This window comes from Rhinolophus ferrumequinum, chromosome 12 (genome assembly GCF_004115265.2).
Source record: "Rhinolophus ferrumequinum isolate MPI-CBG mRhiFer1 chromosome 12, mRhiFer1_v1.p, whole genome shotgun sequence".
NCBI classification, from domain to species: Eukaryota; Metazoa; Chordata; class Mammalia; order Chiroptera; family Rhinolophidae; genus Rhinolophus; species Rhinolophus ferrumequinum.
In genome coordinates this window covers 13420320-13437636 of record NC_046295.1, presented here as the reverse complement: position 1 = coordinate 13437636, position 17317 = coordinate 13420320, and the positions used below count along the sequence as shown (strand labels likewise).

Genomic DNA, 17317 nt, shown 5'->3' with positions numbered 1-17317 from the left:
CTTTGTGGGGTCTGCTAAATGGAGGTATCTCACAATGTCACAGTGAACAAAATTATTCAATGTAGATCTAATTTCTGTAATCACATATAAGATTTAGGTCTTTCAAGCAAAGTGGTGACCTATGTAGTAGGGTTTTTTTTTGTTGTTGTTGTTTTTTTTTTGTGGAGACTCTCCTTGGGTTTTCAGCTCTCAGATCCTGACTTCTTAGTGATTGAGTTCCATTGTTAGAGGCCAAACAGAATAGTGAGAATTTGTAGATAAGCCCCATATTTTCCATCTGCCTTTTCTTTTCCCTTTCTCCATATGGTTCTTAGTTGTGTGTGTTTGGTGTGTGTATCTGGCATTAAAATACTCATACATGTACTGTTTAGAGAGATTTACCGACATGTCCTGACATCCTGATTTACCCAGTTCTGAGTATTATGGAATGAAATAATGTCTGCATGGCTATATCAAGGCGTTTCCTTCTCAATTCAAATTTTTTGATAGAGGGTCCTAAGTTTTGCATTTGGTTGTTTGTAAGAGTTGATGAAAGGCACCAGAGTGAAAAGCCCTAGAAGCTAGCTAGCATTTTCAAGTTTTCCACCAAACTAGCAGAATTCCTAGGTGAATTCCCCCTCAGGAATCTCCTTAAGATTTCTCTATTTCCTCCTTCACTTGGCCTTATTCCACATTAATCTTCACATCCTGAGTTTTAGGTCTGACAATGAGGTAATTAGGAAAAGAATATTGGGTTCTATAATAAACTTATCTGTGTTTAGGGAGTAGGTCGGCATCCATAACTTTAATATTGACTCCATCAAGTGACAAGGAAACATTAACAGGCATCTAGTTGGAGCAGTATGCTCATGACCAAAGAAAACATGGGGAAAAACAAAACCCTCCAGAAACAGGAAACTATGAGGGGCTTCTAAATTTATGAAGCAGCACATGGCCAGACTGTCTTTCTGAGTGCAGAGGCAGAAGATATGCTGCTGAGTTAAAAGTATGTTTAGCTTTCATTTAAAAATTGGACTTCGTTATATTTTTCCCCATTGTTTAAATCCTGAAGTATTGGAACCACCTTATCCCTGATCAGTGAGTTTACTGGACAGCCTCACTCGTGATATCTCCATTGGCAGAGGTATATATATACCCAATACATTCAAAACTACCATATTTTGCTGTGTATATTGCATACTTTTGGCCAAAATTTATGAAGAAAAAATAAGGATGTGCATTATACATGGGTAGACTAATTCTGTTTCCCTGAAAGTCTGGGCTAAAAACGTGGGTGTGCATTATACACAAGAGCACATTATACATGGCAAAATATGGTATATTCATGAAAAATCTGCTTTGTTTTAGTCATGCTAGTTTAGTAGTATAAAAATGAAAGCCTACTGTCAGAGATGTGGCTCTTACCCAAGCAGCTCTGGCATTACCGGAAAGTCTTCAAGGGGAAGGAAATCCCTTTTTGATGGCAAGCTCTTCATTTTGCAATTAAAGAATAGCTCGGAGGGGATTTTGTGAATCGCTTGCTAGCGGTGTCAGCATTTGAGTATTTGCTGCTGTTGGGAGGTGAATCCAGGGCTTTCTTGTCATTTGTCATCATTTCTCGTCATCAATGAGAAGGGTTTCCAGTACCCTTCCTGTTAGCTTTGTGCTTCCTCTTCCACTACTCCCTCTTCACTGGAAGGCATGTAACAAGATACAGTGTGTGTGTGTATGTGTGTGCGTGTGTGTCTAGATGATACCATAGGATGACAGCTACCTCAGCACATCTCCCTAACGCCCATTCCTTTAAGTACAAAAGAAAGAGAGAGCACCTTCACTCTAAACAAAAAGATAGCACAAGCATAGTTTTCACATTTTTAATTCTTTTCCTCTTTAACACTAAACAATCTTCTCTTCCCCTAGTTTTCAGTTAGCCTTAAGATGAGATAAAAGATTTTTCTCTTATTTTTTTGTGCCTTCCTATCACACGCGACATCTTGAATCATTGGTAGTTGGCTGAATAAAAGCCAACTCAGAGAGAAATCTAGGTGATGATGACGTACGTACGTATGTCTTGCTGAACTTGTCATCAGTTCTTGCTCAGATATATTTCAGGCCTAAAGTCATGCCCGTTACTTGTTCATGTAACCAAATCAAATGAATTTGGGATAATTTTGTAAGTAATACAGGATTTATCTTCACTAAAGTAGAATGTCTTTATGGTGTGGTTGATGTTACCTAGATTTGGCTATCCAGCAGGTCAAACCATGGCCCCTTGGGAATTTTGCTTAGGAAGAAATTGATAGCCTGGCCTCTCGTCCACTGAGTGGTCTCCACCCACCATACATCAGAGTCAGATTCCACTGGACCTGCTTCTTCTCTAACTGGAGATTATTTGTAGATTATTTGATCAAATAACAGTGCTGAAGGCAGAGAAGCAACCAGTAAAGCTCGTATAACCTACCTCTCTCAACAAGGAATTATTTTCTAATATATTAACTCCAATTGTCTTTTATTATGTTTTGTTTCTTAATAATACCGCAATGGATTTAACTGAGATGTCAGATGCTTAAGCCCTTTACATCAGTAAAGAAAACCTATTTTTTAAAAACTTATTTTACAGATTAATAAAATAAGTTAACTTATTTTTACATGTTAAAAAAAAAAAAACATGCCCACAACAATAAATCAATAGTAACAGTCAATGAGACACAAACCTAAATCAGTATACTTTTGTCATTAGCACTAATTTTTTTGAGAACAAAAACAAGCTAACAGGCATTTAAAAAGTTTTGTAGTTTGTTGGTTTAGTAGCTTTCAGTCATGGGATGGTCCCAGAATGAGATTTGATAAAAGACATTAAGTAAAAACACAGACACACTTCTGTTTCTTTTTTATCCCCATCCTGCTCAAGCTTATCAATGTTTAAAGCAGTTACATTTTAAACACTTAAAAAAAAAATCAAACCACCCTTCCCCACATATTTATATATGTATATATAAACAATAGCTTTTCAAATAATTATGATTTAGGGCACTCCACACCAAATAGAAAACAAAAGGATACAACTGACTTGGGTATCAAGCAACCCATGTGTGTGGTACACCTGATTTTATAACTAGGGAGGAAAAAAGCATATTTTCTTACAAATGTCCTCTAAACAAAATTTATTCACAACTCAATTCCTATCTCCTGCTATCACATAGATGTGTGATGTGTTGCTGGACACACATTGCTGGTAAGATTGAGAGAATTTTTTTTGCAAGTCTTAATTTCTTGCTTAATCATTATTTGTTAATTTTGTGGCATTGTAGATTATATGGATTATGTTGTGGTGGAGATTAAAGGTATTAAAGCAATTCAGAATAGGAGGTATGCAATAAAATGAAGAAAGTTAACATGGCAACCAAGTTTGTGTTTTTTTTTTTTTTATTGGCCCTTGTAGAATAGGTACAAAATCTTTGACCCATTTTTCAGTATGGAGAGTTATCGTTTGAACTTTATTGAAATTAATATAGTTAACCAACTTATTAGAATATAAATTTGCATTTTTGGTGTCTTCTAATGGATATATTACATATTAGGAGTTCTTAAAATATGCAGGTCTCTCTTGATTATGCCAGCTCCTTTCTCATTCTGCTAAGGCTATAAATAAAGCTTCTATTTAAGGCTGGCATTATATCAACCCACCTGCTTCTAGAAGAGAGAGAAAAAAAAATCAGAATCACTCAACCTGAAGATTGCTGTCAGTCTGTGATTATGCGAATAGTAAGTCTTAACTTTTAACGTGTTATGTGAGATAGGCTGGAGGGTTTATTTATTTATTTGTTAAAGCAATTTCCAGTTTAACAGTTACCCAAGAATTTCTGAGTACCAATGAAAGAAGACTTATCCCTGGAGAGAGCATTCATTGATGAGGTATGACAGCAGCTGGAAGGTGACAGTGGTGAGTAAGGCAGAGCTGGAGAATGAGGGATCAGGAGAGGAGGCAGGAATGAGGAGGGGTACCAAAGCTCTCCTCTCTGGGGGCTGTCTCAGGAGAGCTAGTAGCCTCTGCTCTTTTCCTCCTGCTCAGGATGTTCTCCAGGGTTGGTGGTGGGAGAAGAGGTATTAGAGACCTTGGGCAAGAGGAGAAAGGCAGTCAGGGGTACGTGCCCGCTTGTTTTGATCAGATTCCCATATTTTGAAAGGGGAACATCAGCTCCAGGGCTGTTTTAGGAAAATAAACTTTTCACAAACTTCTTACTCACGTCTTTTTTTCCCCCCCTGCAAAAATTTTTCATTTTGGGCAATCTGTTGAAAAGCTCGCATAAGATAAAGTAGTTTCCATTCCCTAACTGCTTTTTTCTTTTCGAAAAAAATGTGCAGCTACATTTACTGTTCCCCAAACGGACAAACCAACTTCAGAGTTGAAAATCTATCATGAATTATTAATTTAGAGCACAGTGTATTTGGCTGAATCCTGCAGGTCTAGGCTTAGGGCCACTTTAGCCAGTTTTTGATTGGTAACTTAATTAAATATCATGGCTAATTAGCTAGCATTGTGATTTTGCGGTCTTACGGGAAGCTGTTCTTTCCCTGTTATGCTTGTGCTGGAGTGAGGACGAGAAGGCTCTTTTGGGAATGGCTTTTGAAGGAGTTAAGGGAAGAGTAACTGATGGAGTCGTGTCAAGTGTTTGCTAAAGTTACCAAGAATCACCCTCTGTTGCCTAACCGAAACGTGCAGTTCTGAAATCACGTCAGATACTTCATTCCTCAAGCAGAACAACTCTAAAACTCCTCAGTCAGAAAATGTCAGAGATTTTATCAGAAAGGGTGAAGCTTCCAAAACAAAATGTTGGAAAGTCAATAGGAATAACCAGGCACATGATGTCTAATGGGGAGTGTTTCTAGGACCTTAATCCGAGTAATAAAGATATTTACCTAATTACTGAGTAGAATGAATGGCTTTGACCCCAAAGGTTTTGTTACTAGGTTCACATGCCACAAAATCCATTTGGAATAGCTTATGTGAGTTATATAAAGGTGACCAGGATATAAGGACTAGGTACAAAGAGACTCTCAGGAAAGTTACAGAAAAACATAATCTCCAATTTTTCTTCAGTTAGAAGTTAACTATAAAAATTAATAAGAAAGGGAATGGAATTAAAATGGATCCAAGTGTCTCCCTCCAACCTTTCTTTAAACTCTTGATATGTCTTTTTGTCAGGTCTCAGCATTCTAAGCTGAAAATGATACATATTTTTTCTTTCCTAGAAAGCCTCAAGACATACTCTGTGTTGTTGAACAGCTTCTGAGCATAGTCCCTGAAGTTAAAATAAATGTCTTGACATAGAGATGAAGAGAGACCCTGGATGGGTAAGTTAATTTACATGGGGCACTACTCAATTTTTCATTTCCAGGATCACATCCTCTCTTCTGTACCTTCTGATATACAAATATATTTGTTCCTACTTGAGTCATGGAAAGTGACAAAAGTCAGGCTTCAATACAGGTGAGATTTAAATAATCCTTTTTTAAAGTCATACAAGATTGTAATTCTGGGCTCCTCTGAGAACTGAGGAGAACAGAATATTTGACAGAACAATGAAAAAAGAATCTGCCTTAAATCAGTAGAGCAAATTCTGAATGTCTTTGTAGTATTGGGGAGTTGGCGATAAGCAACATTTCTTGAGCAAAACCAGTTCTGACAAATGTCCTCAGGAGCTAGGAAGTACAAGTCTTGACAATACTTGGTTTACATTTTCAAACTTTGACAATATTTGGAAAACTTACAAATACAATGAAAATGAAAGAGGTTAAAAAATGTAACATGAGAATTGGAAAAGCAGAAATTCCTTGCCAGGAACACGTTAGGGCAAATCATTTGGTGAGTTATCATACTCTATTAGCATGTATTTCAGACATTTGGGGACACGGATCAATTGTCTCAGACCATTAGAGGTCTCAGTCACAGAATTTTTCCTTCTAGAGATTTAATGTCTAGAGGGAATAATACTTTTCTGAAAATGCTTAATATACACAGAGATCTGGTCAATCCAGAACTAAATGCTGAGCCAAGTAACTTTATTTCTTCTTAGGAGGCAAATCCTCTGGGAAGAAAATGACTCAACAATAACTACTAAAGGGAAAATTTGGCCCCTGTGCTGGTCTGAGCTGTTAGTATTTACCATGGTCTAGTTTATTCTAACAAAAGGTAGAAGCCATAAGGAAAAATTCGTTTTGTGAAACTGGATAATAGAGCCCCAGAAATACAGTCAATGGAACCCAAGATCAGAGCCTTGCAGATATATAAAGGAACCCAAGAACTGCATCAATAGTGAGAAAGTAGAAAAATTAAGTGGCCGTTCAGTTACCTATAGGTATATTTACTGTGATGCTTCAGGCAGAAAGTAGAAGACTCGCCTAGAAATATCTGGCCAATGCATTTTTATGATCAGATCACTTATACAGGGGGTATGTTTTTCGTAATCTATTGGAGCCAAATTCTAATACATAATTTTACTTTTATTAGAAACATTGGTTTTAAGAATACCTCAGAGTAGTACTACTTTAGTCTATTGTTGACTAAACTGGGTGTCGCAGAACTCCTTTTTCAAGATGTTAACAGTTACAATATGAAAGGAAATGCTTCATGCTCAAATAAATTAGAGAAACCACAGGCAAACTTAAACAGAATTCTTGTTTACAGGACTTTTCAGAGAATTTATTAGGCTCATAAAGATTTTGAATTTCCAGGAGGTGATTACAGAACTCAGCTTTTTTCCAACTTATCACTAGTCTATGGGACTCTCTTTTGGAAGAATGCTTATTAATATCTTAAATAACTCTTTTTCCATGGATCAGAATACGGAACCCCCTGAGAGAATATAATCTCTCTTCTTCCAATGGAATAATAATTAGTTTTTTAAACTAAATCTTTTCACGGATGGGTTCACTGTAATCCAATTTCATTTCACTAAGCTATTTTTGGTCAATTTTAGTTTCACAGAAAATAGCAGTTAAATTACAAAGCCCTTTTATCAATTTCTCAATATTTCTTTTTTTGTTGTTGCTCAATTAGTTAAGCACTTACTCCATACAATGTTGCAAAATTAAGAAAGTATTTTCTATTAACTTTTGGAAGACTATTTCTCCACATTAACTTAGTTCTTTTTAAATTTGAAAGACCCATTTCTTTTGCACACAAGTTGTAATTTTGATAGAATTTACAGCAGATCTTGATTTGTATTGTTAGATATAAATAAGGTAATTGCCACAAGTGGGAAGTGAATTTGTAAAAGATATATGATAATCATCAGGAAAGTCAAATGAAAAATGACTCAAACAGGCAATTCTTCAATCTTTCTTATCTCATTTTCCACCCTTTATTAAAGGAGAAATGGGTTTAATCCTGCTGCTATCCAATTGGCAAAACAATTTCTAGACTTGTCACTTTTTTATTGGGGCAATTTAATTTTATTGAAGTTGTTCACAATTTCAAATATTAAAACAAATACCAGCTTTTTGCAAGTCAAACCTCCAATCTGATATGTCAGGCAACAAACCCTTTCTATTCCAGCTTACATGCTATCTGAAAGCCGGCTCATTTTCAGGTCCCTCACAAAATGTGCAAAGTATAGAAATTTCCTATCTGTTCTGTGCTGATTAAATAGATCAAATTCCATGAATAATACACTCTATATTCAATGCTTTCTCAGATCATATGAATATATATGCTTTGAAAACCATTCACTCAACATTTAGCCAAATGGAATTAATTATGTTTCATTTGAACCAGATCACTGGTGGCCATGGCATGCCAATTTTTTTTTTTAACTATAATGTTTTCACTTTGACTAACAATCACTAATACAAATTGAATTGAGCAAATATCCTTGGATCAGAGGGGTAAATGTGTCAGCACAATTTAACATATTTATAGGGGTATTATCTTAGATTTTCCTCATTAGAGAAAAAAAATTGGTAAGTGCTTTTTAATCCACCTTGTTTCACCTCACCTCTTTAAAAACAGGACAGATTTCTCTTGGTCTACACTGGATAATTTTCAAAATGAAAACCAATTATCTACTTTGTAAGGAAGCAAGGAGAAAGCCTGAAGTTGCCCATTCAAGGTAATACTGTGGGTACAGTATTTGCATGGACAACGTCAGCGTGGCTAGGTGTTTCTTTTGAGGGGTGACAGTCCAGCCTTCCGACAGCTATCATGTTTTAAACAGATTTTTAGCGGCATTAACATCATGTTATGCATGGATCCCCCTGGTTGGTGCTGGCATCTGAGAAGAACTCCTCCATGTCCAGAGAGCTGCTGAACTTCTGAATTCTTGATGTTAGCTATGATGTGACCATTACCCTATGGTAAGTAACAATCATCTTCTCTTCCATTTCCTATTAACCCATTAGCGGTAGCAACCGATGAAAGTGAAAGCAAGTTGTTGTGAAATGGATCGTGTTCATTCTTAACACCTACCTTGCATTTTACAGGTACAACTAGTGGCACACCACCTTCTGGAGAAATCAAGGGCTTTGTTACAGTAAACTGGTCCAGTGTGATATCACAAGTATAAAAAATATTCCATTCTGTATCAAAACTAGGCACATGCCTTTATTTATAGTAACAGAAGTTAACAGAGTTGAGCAGTTTTGCCTTGGGTCCTGTTTCTTGGCATCTATATGAGACAAACGCATCTTTTAACATATCTCCTCCCACAACTCGGGGATCTAGTCTCAGGGTTATCTGCATGTAAAGGAAGGTGAAATCACACTTGGGTCTATAGTGGTGAGTAACGAAAAGCACAACCTCTCATTCCTATTGCTTTAAAACATATACAGTATATATGTTTCAAAAAAAAAGGGGAAGAATAAAGAATATATTGATTTCTTTGTGGTGTTGAACCAACAATATGGTATGATGCAAGGATTTAACAAATAATTATAGATACAAATTGTTTTTGTAGAGTACGTTTTAGACAAATGTGTCTTTTTAATATGTAAATCCTACATTGTAGGTTGTTCCTTTTAATTTTTTCTTTTGTTTCTGCAGTGGTAGAAAATGTTGAATAACCATCCATGAGCATGAGCCAAAGGTTCAGGTTCATTACTGAGATCCCCAGAATGCCAATATTTGCAATGCAAACAATTAGTATCTTACTGTGTGAAGGGCTTTGATACATGCCTGCCTGCCTTAGGTGGAGAGTCTCCATAAGAAGTCCTCCTGCTTCCGTGGACCCTGCTTTGACACAGGGGCAGCTGTACTAAGCTGCCTTTTTAACCTCGTAATTTACTGTGCCAGGCTGTCCTACTGGTAACCGACAATGACACAGAAACCATAGCGTGAATGGTAGACCCTCAAATCATTTTCATATTGAACCTCCTGGGTCCAGCCACCTCCCCTTCCACAACAGCACCATTGTTTTTTCGGGGCACGTACTCAAGGTCAATGCTGTTTTTGTGCTTGCCTTTCCCTCGGCTCCACACAAAAAGGAGGAGAAAACAAAATAAAACCACTCCCAGGAATGTGAAACAGCCCATGGCTGTAGATACCAGTATTGTTTTAAGGTCCAGGGAGAAAGTATTGGCGTTGGTGCCATTGGAAATGGTGTCATTGGAGTCGGTCATGTACATAGGGGTCCTGTTCGCATAGAGGAAGCGGTCTGAAGTGAATCCTTTCACAGTTAAGGAGGCTGTGAAGGTGTCATTCCCAGCAGCGTTGCTAGCGATGCAAACATACATCCCACTGTCTTGATCCTGGGCAAAGCGGATTTCCAAGGTGCCGTCGCCCAACACCGTGGCTCTTCCATTGGACTTGGTGGTGATAAAACGCCGCCGAGGTGTCACCCAGGAAATCACAGGCTGAGGGTCTCCATCGGCATTGCATTCTAGCTGGACTGTCTGTCCTTCATCCACTAGCAGATGCTGCAACTTCTTTTCACGGATTTTGGGTTTTTTGCAGGTGAAGTAAAAGGAGAGGGCAGTGCTATGGAAATCCTTGAATGACTTCTCACGATTGGTGTCTGGACCAGCACACATGGGCTGCTGGCCGCCGAACTGCAGTGTGGGATGCCGCTGCAGGATCCAGAGCAGACGGCAGTCACAGGCCAGTGGGTTGTTGTTAATGCTCAGGACCTCCAAAGCCCTAGGGGAGGAGAAGACATTCTCTTCCAAAGTTTCTAGTAGGTTCTGAGACACATTGAGCACACGAAGGAAGCGGAGCCCTTGGAAAGAGTGAGGCTCAATGGTACGGAGCTGGGCCCCTACTATGTGCAGCTCTTGAAGGCGGATCAGGTCAGAGAACATCCCTGCTTCAATAGTGCTGATGGGATTGTAGGAGAGGTTAAGGTGCGTCAGATACACCAGGTGTTTAAAGGCAAGGAAGGGGACAGTGGACAGGTTGGTATTGGTGATCGAGAGCGAGGTGAGGTTGAGACCATAGAGGCTATTGGCAGGCATCATATCTAGTAAAGGCCAATAGTCAATCTCTAGGTGTTTCAGGTGGAACAATCTTTTAAAGGCATACACGGGCATATTGTTGATACTGAGATACTTCAGATGCAGGCTGAGGAGGCTGCGGAGGTGGGACAGGGCTTCTGTGGGTACCGCTGTCAGGTTGCATTTCTCCAGGGTGAGCTTCTCCAAGCTCAGCAGCCCACTGAAGGCCCTGTGTGATATATAAACCAAGTCATTGTCCCCCACTTCTAGAGACTTTAGGTTATGCAAGTCCTGGAACATGTAGTCCAGTAAGATGACAATCTTATTCTCGCTAATGTCAAGCTTGGTGAGGTTGGACAGCCCCGTGAAGACCCCCAAAGGGACCAATTTGAGGCGATTGCCTTTTAGGCGGAGGGAACGCAGGTTAAAGAGATTGTTAAACGCTCCTGGTTCTACGTTGGCAATGATGTTGTCGCTTAGGTCTATCTCCTCCAGTAGAGGATACGATATGAATTCTTCAGGGTTGATGCTTTTCAGTCTGTTCTTGCTGAGGTCCAAGATTTTGGTCTCGATGGGGATGCCCTCTGGGATGGCGATCAGCCGCCTCCTGTGGCAGCTAACAGATTTGTTCTGGGCAGAGCACTCGCAGCGAGCAGGGCAGCCAATGGTGGACCCCATGAAGATTACCACCACAGCCAGACCCAGGAATGGCTGCCAATGCCAACATGATATGGTCGTGTGAAGCATGACTCCACCTCTTAGTCTACACCTTGGTCACGGGCCTGCAGGAGAAGGGGCAAAAGAGGGAGGAAGAGGAATTAGGACGTGGAGCGATAAAGGGACATAAATCAGGCAGCAGCAGGTACAATGAAAAAGACCCTGGATTTGGCATCTCACAGATCTGGACTTAAACCAGAGAGCTGCCATTATTAGCTACTTGATCTTGGATAAGTTACTTCGCCTCCCAGCACTTCCCTTTCCTTGGCTATAAATGGAGATAATGCGGATGATAATAGTAGCTTTCTAGAGTTACGACAAGTGCAGTATTTGACAACTATAAAGAGACTCATACAGCAGCGAGCACAGACAGTGAGCAAAACAGCATACATTTCACAAAAGGCTCTATTTTGAACTCAGGCGACAAAAACAGAGGTCAGTGACTAAGGAAACCTATTCAGTTTGAATCAGTGTCTGTGTCTCTAATGTTTGGGATATCATCCTCTGTTCAAAGTGCAGCTAAAAAAGCCCCATTCTACTTCAGGCTGTGAGGTTCAAGGAACAAAACAAAGTTCCCTTCAGTGTAAGAGGCTGGGACTTTTTTTCCTGCATGTATAATTTTTTTTTTTTTTAAATTTTAAAAGAGAACTTTCATTTAGAAGGTATACCTCTTTCAGAATTCAGTAAATTCTGATTTATGAAAAGATTTTCTTTTTTGAGATTACCTCAAAATCTCCCTATATTCTTTGTGTTTATCAATCATAGGGATGAGGCAGAATCAAGACACCAAAATAGCTGTGATGATGAAAATGCTTTCTTCAAGTATTTAGGTTAAATATTGAAGGGTAGGAAGAATCATAAATTTAAGGGAAAAAATGGCCTTAAATAATACATGAGCCATAATCTTTTCATATGCAAATTCAAAGCCAGTGAACCCGTTAACTGAAATTAAGTATCAAATGAGATCAGAAGTGAGTATGTTTTACATGTAGGTAGTTAACCACACATGAACTTACTGCTCAACTGAATAACAAGAGGTCTGTTGAGTATGCTTCTCAACCTGGGGTACAATCCCCAGGGGTACATTTCATCCGTAAGCACCAGAACTTTAAAACAATGTTTTTAGATAAAGTATTTGATAAACTTCAGTGTTCACTCCTGAATTGTAAAAGAACAATTAGTGATAGTACAATTCTCCAATCACCATGTTTACATATGTCTATGTCTATATGTATAGCTCTATCTAGCTACATCTAAACAAATGTATCCATAAAAAAAAACACTAATAACTGGGACCAACTTTAATGGTGAATAACTAGAAAAATGCCCCCTGAATGTTGAAACAAGGCAAAGACCCAGAAAGTGCTAGCAAAATCTATTGTATAGGGACCTATATCAGAGTTATAATTATTGGAAAAGATGTAGTAAAACTATTATTGTTTATCGACCAAATTAATGTGTCTTGAAAACCAAAGGAAATCAACTGAAAATTATTAGAACAAATAGAATAAATTAACATGTTATAAAGTATAATTATTTTCTCATGTATATAAAACAAAGAAAATATTATCGTAAAAAATTATTTCAGCCACAGACTCTCTGAAAAAAAAAATCAAATTCCTTAGAATAGCTGCATTTCGGTATGCCATTTTGCTGTTGTCTATGTATCACTTACATTTTTTTATTCCTTCCTTTCTTATCTTTTTCTGTTTTAATCAATTAGTTTTTAGTACTGCATTTCAATTCCCCTTTGGATTATCTCTATGTATTTATTTACATTATTTTTATCTGTTTCTCTAGGGATTATCACAAGCTACTTGGAGTTATTATCAAGTTGCTCCAGGTAAAATATAGTAGCCTTGCGACAGTGTATTTCCATTTATACCCTCTGACCCCAGTCCTTTGTGGAAAGAGGTATAGTATGTTCTAGACAAAGAAAGCAGTGGATGCACAGGCCTGGAAATAATGGAGAACACTCTGTGATGGGGGAATTAAAGTAGCTCAGAATGGTTGGAGCAAAAACAGGAGAGAAATGTAGATAATAGAGGCTGAAGAGATAATTAGGAGAATGATTTACAAGGCGTTTATAAATGGTGATAAGCTGTTTGCACTTTGTCCTGAGGGCAATGACAAGCCATTAAGGTGTTTTATGCAAAAGAATATGATCAGATTTACATTTGGGGAAGATTAATCTCACTGCAGCATGACAAACAGACTTGCAGGAGGGAAGAACTTGAAGCTGGAAACTCAGGAAGCTGTTGCATTAATTCGAGCCAGAATAAAAGTGGTCTCGATCAGACTCGTAGGAGCAGGCTTGAGTAAATGGACAGATTCGAGGGGTATTTTGAAGCAGAATAGAAATGCTTTATTTATGGATTGACTGTGAGGAGAGAAATAGGCAAAGATGATTTCTAGCCTTTTGTCAATCAGATGGGACCTGGTGTCATTCACTGAGATAGCAAGTTTAAGAGCAGTAACAGAATGAGGAATTCCTGGTGCTCTCGAATATGTCCCTCACGGACGGGGCCAAGATGTGTGGGTTTCCTGCGCCGATTAACTATTTTATAGTCCTGGAAAATAATATTTTTCAAATACTTTTTAGCATTTTTTTGGTAGAAAATATGTTTTCTATTACAATCACATGATTCTATGTTCAAGATAAAAATTTTATACACTGTACTTTTCAGTTTATTTTAAATTGATGTGGTTTTTTTTTAATAGATTCTGCTGGACAGTACAGCCTTTTCTGGCAGTGTTTATTCAATCTACATATCACTTAGATAAGGAGATAACTGGCATTCTGTTTCTGATTGATTTCAGTAATGGTTTAGGGAAAAGTTGTTTTATTGTGTAAATCCCTTAATCTGGCACTGAGTGTTTCTAACTAACATGGACATGACAGTATCTAATTCAATCATGGCTTCAACTTAACCAGAAAGGAGCGTAACTTAGTTGGATAGTATCTAATATTTTTTTTTCTTAACATTTGGTTATTTTGATTCCAGTCAAAGTGAAGGACCATCATTAAGAAGGATGGATAAGTACCCGGTAAGCAGGCAGCAGACAAACTCCCTTTAGATCTGGAACATCTCTCCTGTTCCACTACTTGTCTTGGCTAGGCAGAAGGAGATAATTGGGGCCATATCTCATCATAGTTCTTTGATGTAGTTTGGAAACTGTGTAGGAAGGTTATGCTTTATTATTCTCATCACAAGTATTTCTCAGTTTTAGTCTAGAAGGGCAAACTGCTGACTCCATTTAGCTTTCACTGTCAGCAGAAGTCGTGCAATCAAAGCTTTCTCCTAATGTCTGACTGTGACCAAGGTTTGACAAGCTGAACTTCGTTTCATTAAGAATAAAGCAAGAAACTAAACTCTGTAGGGAGCTAACTAGAGACTTTTCATTGATTATGATCAAAGGGACTCTCAGGCACAATAATTATTACCTTTTTAAACCTAGTATGGGAAGTTGGATATTTTCATACTTTTTGTGTGTTGGGTATTTATTTTATAGCGCATTCTGTTAGGGAAAGAAACACAAACAAAAACTTCAGGAAGTGAACTTAAAGAAGCAATGAGGAAGAATAGAACTGCAAAAATTTGGACTCAGAAACACCTGGCTCAAATTCTGAATTTGACATTTGTTAGCTGTGGGACAAAGGTAAGCTGGTAACATCTATGACTCTCATCATCTCTTCTGTTAATTTGTGATAATAAAGCAGGAGAAATGTGAGGACTGTAGGTGGTGTATGTAAGGTGCTATGCACATAAGCAACAGTTGCCATTATTTTTTTTTCAATTACAGTAGACATCCAACATGATTTTATATACTAGTTGCAGGTGTATAGGACAGTGGTCAGACATCCATATAATTTACAAAGTGATCTCCCCAATAAGTGTAGTACCCATCGGCACCATACGTAGTTATTACAATATTATTGACTGTATTCCCTATGCTGTACTTTACGTCCCTGTGACTACTGTGTAACTACCAATCTGTACTTCTTAATAAATAATAGCTGCCATTATTATAAATTTTTATGTGATAATGGTTTGGTGTGTTGAAGCAATATCCAGCAGGACAGAAAACACGCCAAAGAAAGATGTGGATTTCTTCTGAGGACAGATTAAGAGAACACTGGAGAAAGGAGGTCCTCGAAGAGATGATACAGTGATAAAGAAAAATAGATTGGTAGAATGGAGAAAGAGAAATGGAGAGTTTCAGACAGCCATCATTTCAAAAAACACAAGTAAGAAAGGAAAGAGGTAACGGTTGTTGTACGGTGTTTAAAAAGAAAGTTTAGAAGAGAAGCAGCTGCTTTGATGGATGATAAGGTAATGATAAATTGCTCAGCCTGGGAATTCTATGATTAATTTAGTTCTCTGACTGGCAACTGAACAAGGGCACAGAACAATAAATGGATAGCACAGAAATCTCTTTAAAACTTCACATTAGCTGATGATAAGACTTTTTTCCCAGGAGAGCTATTTCCCAAATGGAGAGAGGTCGGTGGTGGTAGTGGTGGGGGGGAGGTGGGGGAAGGGGGAGGAGGAGGGAGGAAAGTAAAGGATTTAAGGAATAAAGGTATCTGAGATGATAACTTCTAGGTCTCTAAAAGTGTAAATTCAGAAGTTCTGGTCTATGCCTAAATCAGATAATGGCGAGTTGTGAAAGTTGTATAAAACCTTTGAAATCTAAGAGAAATCAATTTTGGTGTGAGCAAGTCTTGAAAGTCACCAGGGTACCTTACCTAAGTTCTCTGAAGAACCCAAGCAAACTTGAGATTGAACCCCCACAACCCCTGCCCGGCAGGAAACACTGGATTTGAACTATCTTTCTATAGAGTAAAATTTATCTTTCTATGTCATTTCCAAAGCATTGTAGTTTTACGTTTTCCTCCCTATTCATTTTTGGTTAAGGAGAAAATGGCAACTTTCAATATTAAGGCTCAACTTTAAGAATATTCCAAACAGAAATAGAAACAGCCAGCACTGAAAGCCAGATTTGGAGATCATCCAGTGGGTTTTATAAGAAGTTAGTTTTTAAACAAAAATTACAAATGTAATAAGAAACTTACTCAATGGCTCCTGTAGATGGGTAAACCATTATCCCCTATTGTAGACACCTCACCATGAATCATATGAAGATTACGCTTTCTGTAAATAACTGAAAATAGCATTTTGATTTCTAGTTAGTTGGATAGAGACTACTAAATGCTTGCAAACGTCATTTGGTTTGAATCCTCTATAGATAACGTTAGATTCTATCTGTATGAAAATTAGCTGTTATGGTTTAATGCAATGAAAATTGATATAACATGGTCATGCAAGTAGTACTAAATTGAATAAGCAGGACTCAACAGATGTAGTCAAATAGCATCTTAGCTTTTTCCTCTGTTGTTCCTTTACAATTTATTGGAAGAGGTAAGGAGATCAGGAAAGTTCTTGCTTAACTGGAACTGTCATAATAACTTAGAGTTCTTGGGGACTGGCAGATTTTAAAGCTGATGCCTTTTATGGGGCAATTTCTAGGGGTCTTTGGGGCCCACGATCAAGGGATATGTTATTGGTAGTTCCCTTGATCTGTCCGAGAGAATCTCTGTTGTGGTTTGTTGAGTAGTCATTCTACAGCCCGTGGGAATATTCACCACTAGCTAGTATTTGCTGAGGTCACATTATCCTCCAAGATGACATTATTGAAAGGACCTACGTCATCTCTCATACTGGCTCTTTCACGCAGGTTGCCTTCATTTGGCACGGGGAGCACTCATTTGCCCAGAAAAAAAAAGCCGGCCTATGCAAAACAGTCCCAATACAGCAGCAACTTCTTTACCACAAAAGAGGCTAACTAACTTAATATTGGTTCTCTAGATTTCCCGGGAAGAAGTCAGACAAAAGTCAGGATGTGCCCTTAACTATAGTGGAAGGCTGTGAAGGATTCCACAAGTCCTGTTGAACCACTTACCTCTTAACCTCAGGAAAAGTTACCTGTTTTCTCATTTGTACTATGAGATACTTAACCGACCTTAATATCTACCTTGATAGACTAATCCAGTGCCTCCAGGTTGCCTAGGAGAGGAGATGACAGGAGAGGTTTTTAATACTCCCTTCAATTGAGAGATATTATGTCTGAGAGACATTCTTTGCAATATTTCTGTTTCTCTAAAAAATAACAACTATCATATATAGAGCTCTGC

General features: G+C 38.1%; 1 protein-coding gene across 2 annotated transcripts in view; it reads right to left on the bottom strand.

Annotated features, from left to right (window-relative positions):
* Positions 1-9014: 9014 nt before the first annotated feature.
* The window catches only part of LINGO2 (leucine rich repeat and Ig domain containing 2), a 1121241-nt gene continuing 1112938 nt past the window's right edge, over positions 9015-17317 (bottom strand). For both annotated transcript variants that reach the window (XM_033122203.1, XM_033122204.1), the window contains one exon: positions 9015-11186. In XM_033122203.1, coding sequence (XP_032978094.1) covers positions 9325-11151 — 1827 coding nt within the window. In that variant the 5' untranslated portion in view covers positions 11152-11186 and the 3' untranslated portion in view covers positions 9015-9324. The remainder of the gene's footprint in view (positions 11187-17317) is intronic.